Source organism: Pleurodeles waltl, chromosome 4_2 (genome assembly GCF_031143425.1).
Source record: "Pleurodeles waltl isolate 20211129_DDA chromosome 4_2, aPleWal1.hap1.20221129, whole genome shotgun sequence".
NCBI classification, from domain to species: domain Eukaryota; kingdom Metazoa; phylum Chordata; class Amphibia; order Caudata; family Salamandridae; genus Pleurodeles; species Pleurodeles waltl.
Genome location: NC_090443.1, coordinates 129,723,327 through 129,736,098, shown reverse-complemented (window position 1 = coordinate 129,736,098; position 12,772 = coordinate 129,723,327). Strand labels below are relative to the sequence as shown.

Sequence of the window (12,772 nt, the reverse complement as noted above, 5' to 3'; positions counted from 1 at the left end):
CCATGGCAATGGTACCTAGTCCGTCTACCAAACTCAAAATCAGGGCCAGAATTGTGTTACGGTACTGCTGCTGGTGTTCCTTTGCTAGAATGAGCACCACACCTGTATAATTAACACCACGACTATATGAGCCATGCAACCCAGCTGCTAAAGTCACCCTCATTGTAACTGTTTATTCTGTCTAATGGAGAGAAATAAATGTGCAGGTGTACATGCACCTTCCCGATATCCTGCAGTTCGGAAATAATGGTAGAAAAAGTAGGCTGAAGAGATTCAGTTGTGCAAAAGTGTAGCATTGACAGTACCTTCCCCATTGGTTTGAATAGCAGTATTTACATGTAAACTGGCTGCAAGACTTGATTATAACTTGGATGTCAGCCATTGTTGTTGCATGATTATGTACATCTTGATAACCTATACTTTTCTAGTAGCACTGTTGGTAAAGCATAGCAGGTACATGCGTAGTCTATGTTGCCGCTGCCGTATGCGTGCTACAGTATAGGGTTCTGCTGTCCTATGTAAAAAAAAATCCACATTGAAATCTTGAGATAGGTACAGAGGCTCGTGCTATTCATCGCTGACACGAATGAAGATGATGGTGCAACGCACACAACAATAACGGGACATGTTTTGCAAGTTTGTCAAGTCTGTGTACCTTGCTTTCAGCATATGTGCTCGAGAAATACACCTACATGGGATTCCAGTAGAATAATGGCACATACATTTACACAAGCAAACATACAGCATGCACCTCTATAAACTGAGAAACGCATGGCTGAGTCACACGTGACGATGTATCAGAGTCACACTTGTGTTCAACATCTATACAAATTCTGAAAGCATTATATACTAGTCAGGATGTTACATTGAGGTGCCTACGTGACTGTAAGTGCTGCACATACAAGATGAACATGTGTCTTATAATTAAATGTCAGTTTATATAGCTCTTTACGCCCCAAGTGCGGCGACTAAGCGCTAGTTATAGATCGAGCCAGGAACATTAGTGTAGGAGCACTCGTCATTGTACACTGGATAACCTAAAAGTGTGAAGTGTGGTGCATTCATACTTTTGACAAATTCTATCTAAATGTTTAATCGCCGAACAAAGTGCCTAATTTAGTGTAATGTAACGAGTATACCATAATCCTACTTCGGACAAATTACAATATTTCTGTTTTGTTTCTCTTTAAAGGTGTCTGCAAGCCCAGCCCCTCCTGTAAGGAGTGCATTTTGTCACATCCCAGCTGTGCGTGGTGCAAGGACCTGGTAAGACTCTAATGGAAGAGGCTGGCACTCCAGTTCACATAAAATAAGCCGAACCGGGCTCTGTTTCTGTCAATTCTATGGCGAGCTTATGTTTACTTTCACATCTCTTTCTTTTCAGTTTTAAAGTATTCAGTTTGCACTAAATTCACGGGACCAAATTAACAAAAGGAGAGAAACCTCCTGCCCCAATCATTTAATGCGTTAAATCCAAATCTTTCTTTTCATTCTTGACACCCCTCCCGTAAAATACCACTCAATATGCATTTTTATAAAGACAATAATTTCTACATATTCAGTAAGATATGCAGAAAAAAATATGTTAGAAGTTGAGGGAGACACTAGAAAGCCTGGTAGCAGGATGGTGGCTGCTTAGCATGGCTCTGCCGGCCAATTCCACAATTTATCCATGGTATACGGGCAAAAATATGCTGAAACAGTCATGTCGCTATGCCCCAAAGCCAAGGTTCCCCGCCAGTCTTTAAACAAATTTGCACCCAGAGCTGCTGGATGGTTGTCAGCCTTACCGCGGCCTGATCTGCATCTCAGTGTGTGGCCTAAGCTCCTACCCCTCTACGGGGATGGAGAGAGAGGAGACCTATCTCCGGAGCACCAACTTTGCTACTGGTGAGACCAGTGCTTAATTTGTGCTTGCTGTTCACGGTGCTGAGCACAGGCACTTATTTTTGAGGGCCGGCGCTTAGTCTCCTGCCTCAAGCATTTGCTGCGAGCAAAAGACACGTTTGGGAAAGACGGAGGAAGAGAAAAACGAAAAAGCGTCACAAAGGAGAAAGCAGAAAGGTGCAGGTGTGAGCTGAAGGGGCAGGGAGTGGCCGTAAATGGATTGAAGAGGTCCGAGATGGCTTCGGGTTTACGCTGCCTCAGTATTCCGTGTTCGCAGATTTAATTGCAGCAGCCGCGCGTTTAAGAGAAGGGCTTTGGACACCGGCACCTTTTTATTTACAAATTAAGCACTGGGTGAGACCGTGACCCTGCGGCCTTGCTCCTATCTGTGCGGGGTACCTCTTGGCGGCTGTGAAAAGCTGCGTGGAGCAGCCGAGGCCTGGGCTGCCGAACCTGCAGCAGGAGGTGCGACCTGTAAGGCCCATGAGGACCATGAGGACCATGAGGAACAATTTGCTGCTCTGAACTGTAGGGCCCTTAGGCTGCGCCGAGGGGGACGGCGCTGCCCCTGCAACTGGACTGAGGTCGGAACCGTGCAGGATGCAAGGCTCATCTGGTCGTCCTCTGCCCGCGTGGATGGCGGTGCTGCCTTCCTAGAGGACGCCTCCGCAAGCAGCTACAGAAGGCTACATGGTAACAGATTGCTAAACAGGAAAGAGAGGTAGGCCTGCGGCCCCGGGCACGCTGGTTTTTGCATCTACGTTGGGGGCCTTGTGGACTGCTGGTGAGATACCTCCCTGGGAGCTTGACATTAGGGGGCCGTAAGGTGGTGGCCTCAGCAACAACTTGAACCGTTGGCCCTGAACTGTGCCTGAAATGGGCCGGATCTGAACTTTGACATGGCAGGTGCAGTAGACTACTTGCGAAGCTTCCTAATTCTTAAGACTGAGAGGCCGCTAGATTTGCAGCAACTGATACATGTTGCCCACCTCTTAACTCTCCCCCATCATGACATTAGGCCTGCTCGTGCCTCCCATTGTTATTCTGTTGATACAGGGGTGAGGTGGGGCCTGGGAGGGGGCTGCTGACTGCCTGTGAGGCCCTTACACGACCCTGGACTGAAGTGCGGCGAAGACCTGAGTTCTTGGACCCTGGCCCATCTGACAACTACATAACCGATATTGGAGACCTCATTGGGGGACCCCGGATGCTCATGCCTCCTGACCCTGCAGAGGTGGGGTTAGGGTGTGGCAGGACCCGGTGTGCACTTCCCCCTGGCCTATGCAACATGGATAAGTCAGAAGCACACCAGTCATAACTGACATTCAAGGGAAAGCACCAGATGTGACACACAGACCACGACATGGGAGCAACCGATCCCCCAGAGCAGTCGCAAAGTACCCCCTTATCTGATCTCAACCTTAAAGAGATATTAGTGGATGTAAAGAACAGTCTGCACAATATCGATGGCAAAATTGGCCCCATAATGAGACAAATCAATCAGATAAAAGTCCTGGAGGTCTTCAAGCTGAAGAATGAGGACTTGGAAGTATGCTCCTGGCGCAATAACGTCTGCATTGTTGGGATACCCAAATCCACAGCCATGGATATAATGGAAGGATTTGTTGAAAGGATATTCCGCACACTATTTCATGATGCCCTGACAGCGGTTTCATTCTAGAGTGGGCACACCGCTCATTGGGGCCGCACCCTCCCTATGCGTACTGGAGAAACCCATAGTCACCAAACTCCTCAATTATAGGAACTACGACACGGTCCTCTGGCTTGCTTGTGAGCATTGCAACATCCAATACCAGGGCAACAACATTTCATTTTACCCTGATATTACACTGGCAGTCCAGGCAGCCCATTGCAAGTTTATCTCGGTCAAACGACTCCTTTAAAATCACAGACCCCTTACTCTATGTAGCAAAGTTGTTGATTCAAGAGGATGGGAAGCCACACTACTTTATCGATGCCAAAGCACCAATGAAATACACGAAACAATTGTCAAGCCCTAGTGCCAGTCACCGTGCTACCTCATCACAATCAGATGACGGTCACCTCAGCAACAAAGAATGAGATGCTCCCAAACCCTTTGGAAGGGTGCGACCTCTGATGATTGGCTGTGCCTCTGAAAATGAGCCTGGACCACTACTTCCTCTGCTGCTGCAGCCTTGCCCTTGACAAGGGTTAGCACCTCTGATTTACTTGGATCTTATCATTGCCATGCCCACACCAACCCCAACTGGGGCGCACCCACACCACAGTGGCCACAAAGTTCTTTACCCACTGGACAGTTTGCCTGGCTCTCTGACGCCTCCTGGGATGAATCCCACTGCATATTCCTATGGTATGAATCTTGGGGTATGATTTTTAGAGGGGAGTGGGATTGAATCTCTCAACCAATTTTAGGGGTTGAGGTGTGTGGGGCATGGTTGTATTCAAGTTTTTTGTGTTTTCTTGTTTTTTCCCTACATGTCCCACATCTGGTGGAGTCCGTCCATCAGCGTGCAATGGGGGACATTGTCGATCGCCATCGAGTGGTCAAGGAGAATGAGTGTGGCTTGCTTATTCTCCTTGGTAAAGCAGGATTCTGAGCAGATTTGGTGCTGTGGTTGGCCCTGAATCTGTATTAGGAGGGGTACAGAAGTTTGTAGTCTTCTAGGTAGGTGGTGAGCTGCTGGTTCATGGACTTCTCAATGATCTAAGCTGGGTAGGGAAACAGGGCGAATGGATGGTAGTTTTCCAGATCGTTTGGGTTCGCAGAGGGTTTTTTGAGAAGGCGCTTGACTCCGACATGTTTCCGATCTTCGGGATTGTGGCTGTTGTAATGTTGAGGATGTCCGTGAGTTTAATGTCGATGGTGCTGTTGCTTTGGTTGAACATGTGGTGAGGACAAGCATCCGTGGGGGATCCTGAGTGGATGGATCTCATGATGTTGATGGTGGATTGCTTGGTGAGTAGGCTCCAGCTATGGAAAGTGGCATCAGTTGGGGGGTCGTTGGGGTGGAGCAGACTGAGATTGTTGGCAACCATACACTAGGGTGCAAAGTTTCTTCATATTGTGGATATTTTGTTATGGAAGTGGTTGGCGAGGGATTTGATATCTAAGAGAAGGCAGCGGGCTATAACTCCATGCACCTAACCACTATCACCTATTTAATATTACAACGTTCCATTTGGGAAACAGCGTACACAAAATCAAACACCTGCTGCCTAGGTGCAACCCTATGAGAGGAAATGTACAGATCAATTGTTGACAGTGCACCACCCTCAACAAAATTCATAGAGTCCAATATAAGTCCATTTTATATCTTCTCTTTATTCTTCTTATTTTTCTTTATAATAACCCAGACATCACAGTAAAACACAGCCACAGCCAATGCGTTTCGTCCTTAAACGGACTTCTTCAGGGCCATAGATTCAATATAAGGTAAGCATTCATGTTCATATTGCTAACAGGCCATCCAGTGCATTGCACAGCACAACCTGTTCATCTGTATTGTGGCTCCTGTGGGATGCACTGTCCCGGGTCACAGTTAGGGGGGATTCAGCGCCTTACGGCCACCATCTTACATTACAGGTTCCTACCGGGTTCGGACTGCTACCACCTGTTGGCGAGGGAATCGCAGAGTTTTTGTGTTGGTGTAATGTTGTTTTCCGCTGCTGATGGGTTAGAGAATTCTTTGATGACCTTAAAAAGTCCCTTGTTTCTGTTTGTACTGGAATGGGTTTTGGTTAGTTAGCCTAGCTTCTTGGCTTCTTTTAGACAGGTGTGGTATTGGTTGAGTGTTTGAAGGCGGCTCTATCGCTGGGAACTTTGGTTGTAAGCCAGCGTCTCTCAAGTTGCTTGCATCTGTGCTTCTTTAACCAGGGATCTTAGGTGTACTATTTTGCTTGTTTGGTGGGTATGTGTATGACCATTTTGAAGGGTGCTAGTCTGTCGGCACAGTCTGAGATCCAAGAGTTGAAGTTTTTGACGGCAGTGTTGTTGTCTGAGGAGACTTCTGGGGGATGGCAACAGAGGGCGTCTGTCCATTGGTTCTCAGAGATCTTGTACCAGCTCCACTGGGTGGTGCGAGGGTGAATGTGGGGGAGGCTGGGAGTGGTGGCCGGAGGTAAAGATGGCATAGAGCATGTGTCCTGAGGTGTGCGTAGTATTCATGACTATTTGATTACGATTAATGATCAGTTGAGGTGGCTGATTTTGTAGCCGTTAGGAATGGCTGCAGCAATATTGGGTCCAGAGGAGGCGGTGAGCCATGTCTCAGTGAAGAAGGCGATGTCAGGCTTGAGGGAGTGAATGGTGTCCCATACCTCGGTTGAATGCCTGCAGAGAGATTGTATATTGAGCAGGTTACATTGTTGTAGAGTGCGTTCTTGGATGGTCGTGCAGTCGGTGGAGGAAGGTTGGATTGGCAGGTAAAGTGGCAGCTGCAGCAGGTGAATGGACCTGTGGTGTTCCTAGGTGAGTTGTGGGAGCAATCCCCATAGGAGAGGGTGTAGAGGATGATGAGTTTCAAGTGTGAGTAGCGGAGGAAGCTGGTAGAACCAGTATTCCTGGTGTGGTCCAAGTGCAGACAAGTGGAGACGATCTTGCCTTTAGAGCACCTTTGACACACCAGGGGTGTGGCCACGCGACAGCCTGCATAAGTAGTCCTGGGAGGTAGACGGGGCAGTCAGGGAGGTGGGGGGGCCGAAGGCAGCAAACCACGGGGATTCAAAAGTGGCAGGAAACTAGCGTAACAGGGTGCAGTGAGGAAAACAAAACCAAACAAGCATTTGCAATGTAACGGGTCTAGCATTTCTCCTAGTTAGAGCTATTAGCAGTTGTAAACTCCCAACCGGATTTTTCTTGCCACATTAAATAGTAGTGAAACCTATCGGCCAAAGTGCAATTATCTACATAACCGGCAAAAGTGCAATTAACTATGTAACAGGTAAGCGCGATCTCACTGCTACAGTTCACTCGTAGTGAAACCTATTGGCAAAAGTGCAATTATCTGCGTAACCGGCAAAAGTGCAATTAACTATGCAACAGGGTCGATGTCATGCAAAGCTCTCGACTTCTGCCAAGCGAGATCTCGCTGGGAAAAAAGATAAAAAGTAGTCCACAAACCGGATGGAAAACAGCAAGCCTCGTATGTTTTCAGTACTTCGTCGTGCGCTTGAGGATGGCTAACCACTGGAAAAGGCATTACGTATGCATGCCTTCCACTAATGAAAGCAAGGAGATTTTAAAAGGCAAGCCCACAAACCAATGAAAGAGACTGACAAGACATGGACGGGGCTCCGAGCCCTTTTCTATCTACTAAAGCGTCTCGCAAGTGACACGCATTCGCAAGCTCGACCCTAAAAAGAAAAACACACAAGACTAACCAGCAAATAAATAATACTACAATACTACCCTGGCCTGAGCAAAACTAGGATGCCAAAATGGTTTGAGCAGGTACTGGTGGCGGGCCTGACAGCTGGCTCAATCCAGGGCTCGCGCTGCAGGAGTACAGTGCCTTTACCAAAGGAGCTGGCACTGGGGAGAGTGGCACACAGACAGAGAGGTCGGCCTACTCAATGAAGCCGCACAGTGGCATGCATAAGTATTCCTGGGAGGTGCAATCAGGGAGGCAGGAAGGCCGAGGGTGGGAAGTTGTGTGGAGTCAAAAGTGGTAGGAAAGTAGCACGGCAGGGTGCAGTGAGGAAAACCCGAAAAACAAAAACACACGTCTAACCAGCAAATAAATAATACTGCACTACTCCCCTTGCCAGAATATAATTAGGATGACAAAATGGTTTCAGCAGGTACCAGTGGAGAGCATGACAGCTGGCTCATTCCGGAAGTTCGCACTGCGTGAGTGTGGTGCTTTCACAAGAGGAGCTGGCAGCCGGGAAAGCAGCACACAGAGCGAGGGGTGGGGGTACTTATTTCAAGACGACTACCTCCCGCCTCTGTGCGGGATGGTGCACTGACTCATGCGTCATTATACTCCAGTTATGATAGAAGGACTGCTATACTCATGCATAAAAGACTAGCCTTGCACACAAGACATTCTGCAACAAAGACGGTACGTACTAGCTTCTGGCACTCTCCACACGCACCCAGTCATTTTAGCTCCCATTTATGGCCCTAACAAGGACAGTCCAGAGTTCTTCGCTGAAGTCTGGCATCTTATCACCAACTTGGAACCTGGAGCTGTTATGTGGGGGTCAATGTGGCACCGGATTATGCAGGAGATTGCTCTCTCACCTCCAGGTGACCCCCATCCCAATGCTGCGGCACAACTTCACACCCTCATGCATGATAATTACTTGGCCGATGTCCGGGCGCTGAGGTATGTGGACAGTGTAGAGGGAACATGCATTACAGTGGCTCGAGGTGCCTGGTCTCGAACAGACTATTGCCTGCTTGTCGAGATGCCTTCACCTGGGCCTCTGATGTAACACACCTATCCTGCACTCTCTCAAATATGCCCCCGTCCTGCTGATGCTATCCCTTCCACTGGCCACAGCGTGAGCCTTTACCTGGTGCCTACCCCCCAATGCTCTGGGTGACCCGGTGTTTTGGGATGAAGGCTGAATGGCCATCACTGACTACTACTCCCAGAACGAGGGCTCGGTGGGCGTACCGTCAGCTTTATGGGGGGCCTTTAAGGTCCACTCAATATGCATTGCAAAACAGTCAGGCGTACTTAAAGTGATACTCACAAAGCTGGCTACACGTGAACGGGATCTCCGCTCCCTGAAACTGGAATTCTATGTGACAAAAAGCTTACATACCCTAGCACCCATTAGGGAGAAACTCTGGACGTATGACAAGGAAGCTCAGAAGAGAACCCATTATCTGTACCGGGAGATGGCCACACGAAGCTTCGGCGACGGAGATCGTCCTGGGAAGACACTAGCTAATATGCTCCGGAAGCCATGTGCCTCTGTCTATGTAGTGGAGCTTATAGACCAACAACGAGGTAGGCAGACATTCCCTGAAGGCCTGCTCAAAACCATGGCATCCTTCTAATCCCAGCTCTACAGTGCCACGATCGTACCAAGATTTGTCGGCCTACCTGGATACAATCCATTTGCTGTACCTGAACCCAGCCTGTACCTAGAAGCCCCGTGCCCGGTGAATGAGATGACCCAGGTTATACAGGGCTTTCCCGGTGACAAGGCGCCAGGCCTGGAAAGACTCACCACTTCCTTCTATAAGGAAAATGCCACCCTCCTTGCCTTACACCACTTGGCTGTCTACTTCTACAAGGATTCGCTGATGTCCAGAGTGCTGCCTCCGACCCTATGGGAAGCAGTCATTGTCATGATACGAAAGCCTGACAAGCTTGCTAACTGGTGCAACTCATACTGACCACTTTCAATTATTACTATAGATAATAAGATCTTTGCCAAACTCCTCGCGAATCGGCTGCTCCCTCTGCTGCCAAATATCACTCACCTGAATCAGTCAGGATTTGTGCCGGGCCACTACACAGCCCACAACCTTTGCATAATGTTTGCCCTCATGCATGGAACAGGCCTCCAACTAGCTGCCCTTAAGGATGCCACTAAGGCGTCTGACTCCTTGGAGTGGCCCTATCTCCTCTGCCTGCCCCTACGACTCACACTCAGTCCTTGATTCATCTGATTAATAGGCCTTTTGTACGCCTTCCTGATGGCATGCCTTCATCTCAAGGGGCCAATATCTGCTCCGTTTCCTGTTATGTGGGGCACCAGTCAGGGGTGTCCCCATCACTGGTCCTCTTTGCCATAGCGATGGAGCCACTGTCTGCAGACTATGGCAACACAAAGCCCTCAATGGCCTCAATTTCACGGCCCGGAGGATACGGGTTTCCATGTATGCTGACGATGTCACATTGTAAATACGAGAACCCCAAACAAACTTAGATCCGATTATCCATGAAGTCATCAAATTCAGTGGGTACTCATACACATAAACTGGGATAAATCTACCCTATTTCTCCTCTCTTCCGGAAGGCAACCGTTGGACTCTGAACAACCCCTGCAGTGGGCCACCGGCCTGGTGCACTGAGTATATGGCTCTGCCGAGATAGGGACGAACTCTGAAGGGCTAACTATAGTCGGACCATAACATGGCTGGAGGAACTGATCACGACCTGGATCCTGCTGCCTCTCTCCTTTGCGGGACGGATATCTATCATGAAAATGTTCAAATTTCTCTATCTCTTCATCACCCTCCCATTTCCACTCACTACACACTTCTTGCAGCACCTGCGTTCCAATCTGATATCCTTAGACTGGGCAGGGTAAGTAGCCACGGATCACGCAGCAGACTCTAACACTGCAGTTCCAACAGGGTGGATTGAATGCGCCTGACATGGCCTTCTGTGCCTACTGTGCGCAACCCCAATACATCCATTTCTGGCTTTACCCCATGCGCTTTCAACTCCACACATTTCGGAGGCAGATCTTCCAGCGCCTTGTCCCCTAGCAGTACCATCCTTAGGAGTGTGCGAACCATGCATTCACACAGGGCCCGCAATTTAGGGGGCCCAAAAATGCCTCTGAAAATTTCACAGAAATTTCTCATCAATGTCAAAGTGCCAGCCCCTCAGTGCCAGTGCTCTCGTCGGTCAGCGCTCTCAGCTGAAGAAGAGTTAGGGAGCTGTAAGATATGGAGGCAACAAAAGAACAATGGGGTGAGGAGGCAGAACAGAGTGTGTGATCTTCAGAAGCCATGTAAACGGACACATCCCACAGAAAGCAGGAGGCTTTTCATGGTTTCTGTAAACACCAACTATGCTGCTACAGACAAGATCGCAGAACAGTAGCAGGTAAGGTAAAAGCACGGTGTCTCTGCGGACTAATGTTGGAACATGCACTGCGTGTAACCTCATTGTCATAATCTGCTGCACTGCAGGAAGTGTGGCAGCTTCCCTTTCATTGTCCTGTGTGAGTTTTCAAGCAGGAAAAAAAACAGCTGCGTGTGCGGTACATTGGGTAGGGCGCCATGTCAAGCGGCAGAGTGATTTATGAACACATTTCTCAATTCATTCATATCCGGTAAGCACATTTAATTTCCCCATTATCTGCAACGTGTGAAGTTCAAGCAACGTTTTTTTAACATATGTCAGGAGTAGTGCAGATCTTGTCCTTTTAACCTGTATTCTGGATTGGTACTCATTTTGAGGTGCAGGCTGCGAGTGGTCAGATGTGTTCCACCTTAGATTAGGAGCCTAAGCTGTTGAATGCGGTGTAGGATCTACCCATCCTCTGCTGCAGAACACCGTAGTTCAGGTCCTGCCACCTTTCCAGTGTGTTTTCAATGTACTATAGACTCCTCAGTGGAACTCACCAAGGCCTCCCCTTTTATGAAGAAGTAGCATTAAATATTATTCTACTACAGGTGTACTTGTGTAGTTCAATGTTACTTGTACTTGTTAACAATCTACTAAAATAAAATGATTAGCAATGAAAAACAATTTGACTTCTGTTGGGGGGCATACAGTATTCTCTGCACAGGGCCCAAAATATCATAAGGCTGGCACTGCCCCTAGATACTGCAGTCTACCAGACTTACAGGTTGGCGACCAAGATTGATATGGGGGCGTATGCTCGCTGGGTGTGGGATCGTATGCGGCATTGCACCCAGCTGCTCTGCATGTACACCCCCTCTATCCCCCTTGCGCACAATCCCATGCTTCTGCCGCTACCAGACAGCTCTAGAGTGAGAAGCCCTTAAGCAGGGCATTACTACTTGCAAACTTATACCTTGATGGCGATTCAGGGCGGATGAGCACCTCCACCCCACTGCGCTAGACATCCTCCGGAATCACCAGCTTTGAGCTATATGCTGTATGATACATGACACACTTCCCGCCCAGCTCCCCCATACTACATGTGCTAGAACACGTGAACGAACCCCTCGCCTCCCAAACTGATCACTGGATTGCACTCCAATGCACAGTAAGATACCAGGGCATACCCCAGAAGCATGTGCTGCCTGGGAACTGGACACAGACACACCTCAGCACAATGGACATATTGTTGTGGGCAAATGGAGGACCTCTCACCTAACTGAGACTTTGATTTATACACTTCAAAATTCTGCACAGGCTTTACCGCACTCCAGTGCAACTGCTTCGAATGAACTAAGTTGAAGAAGCGCGCTGCCTAAGATGCGCGGCCTGTGGGCCACATTCATTCATCTTACATGGGAGTTCCCATACGTTTCTGGCTACTGGACAGCAGTATACAGCGACCTGGCCCAGATAACTGTCCACTCGCTTCCACAGACTCTCTTGGTCGGCCTCATTGGTTATGTCAAAGATGTCCCTCCTGGAGTGCAATGTCTCATTGGAATGCTGCTGCTGCTGGCTAAAAGATGTGTAGCCATACATTGGGGCAGAGGGCCTGCACAACAAGCTGAGACCTGGCAGCAAGATGGGGTATGCTACCAGGAGCAACTTTCAAACTAGGGGGAGCTTTGTCCACGAGGTCCTTCCCAAAAGCCATTTGGGAACCATTGCTGATCTACTTGAGACAAAAAGAACCCACACCTATGCCAGGTGAAGAAGGAGCTTTGCTGGATGCAGGAGCAGAGTCTTTGTCTACCAGAGCTCCTGATTCTCCCGCAAACGTAGCCCATAGTTGGCAGTTGCCAGTGAGAGAAGTGAGTCCTGGGGTGGATGTAAATGACGTATCCAACTCACTTGGGCCCTTCTATAACATGGTGACAGTTACACGATTCTTTCTAGGCTAAAATGTACTTAATGCTGTGTCTTTTCTGTACCCTCACTCCTTCCCCTTCCTTCCTTACCCTTCCTAAGGCTCACACCTTGTTGTTGTTACCTTTACAAAATGTAAATAAAAACATTTTTCAAAAAAACATAAAAATGTACTGAAAAAAAAGCAAAGG

General features: G+C 48.5%; 1 protein-coding gene across 1 annotated transcript in view; it reads left to right on the top strand.

The window, feature by feature from the left end:
- Positions 1–12,772, top strand: part of ITGB7 (integrin subunit beta 7) — a 786,164-nt gene that overhangs the window by 257,902 nt on the left and 515,490 nt on the right. Inside the window, exon 3 of the mRNA XM_069230944.1 lies at positions 1,193–1,266. Coding sequence (XP_069087045.1) covers positions 1,193–1,266 — 74 coding nt within the window. The remainder of the gene's footprint in view (positions 1–1,192; positions 1,267–12,772) is intronic.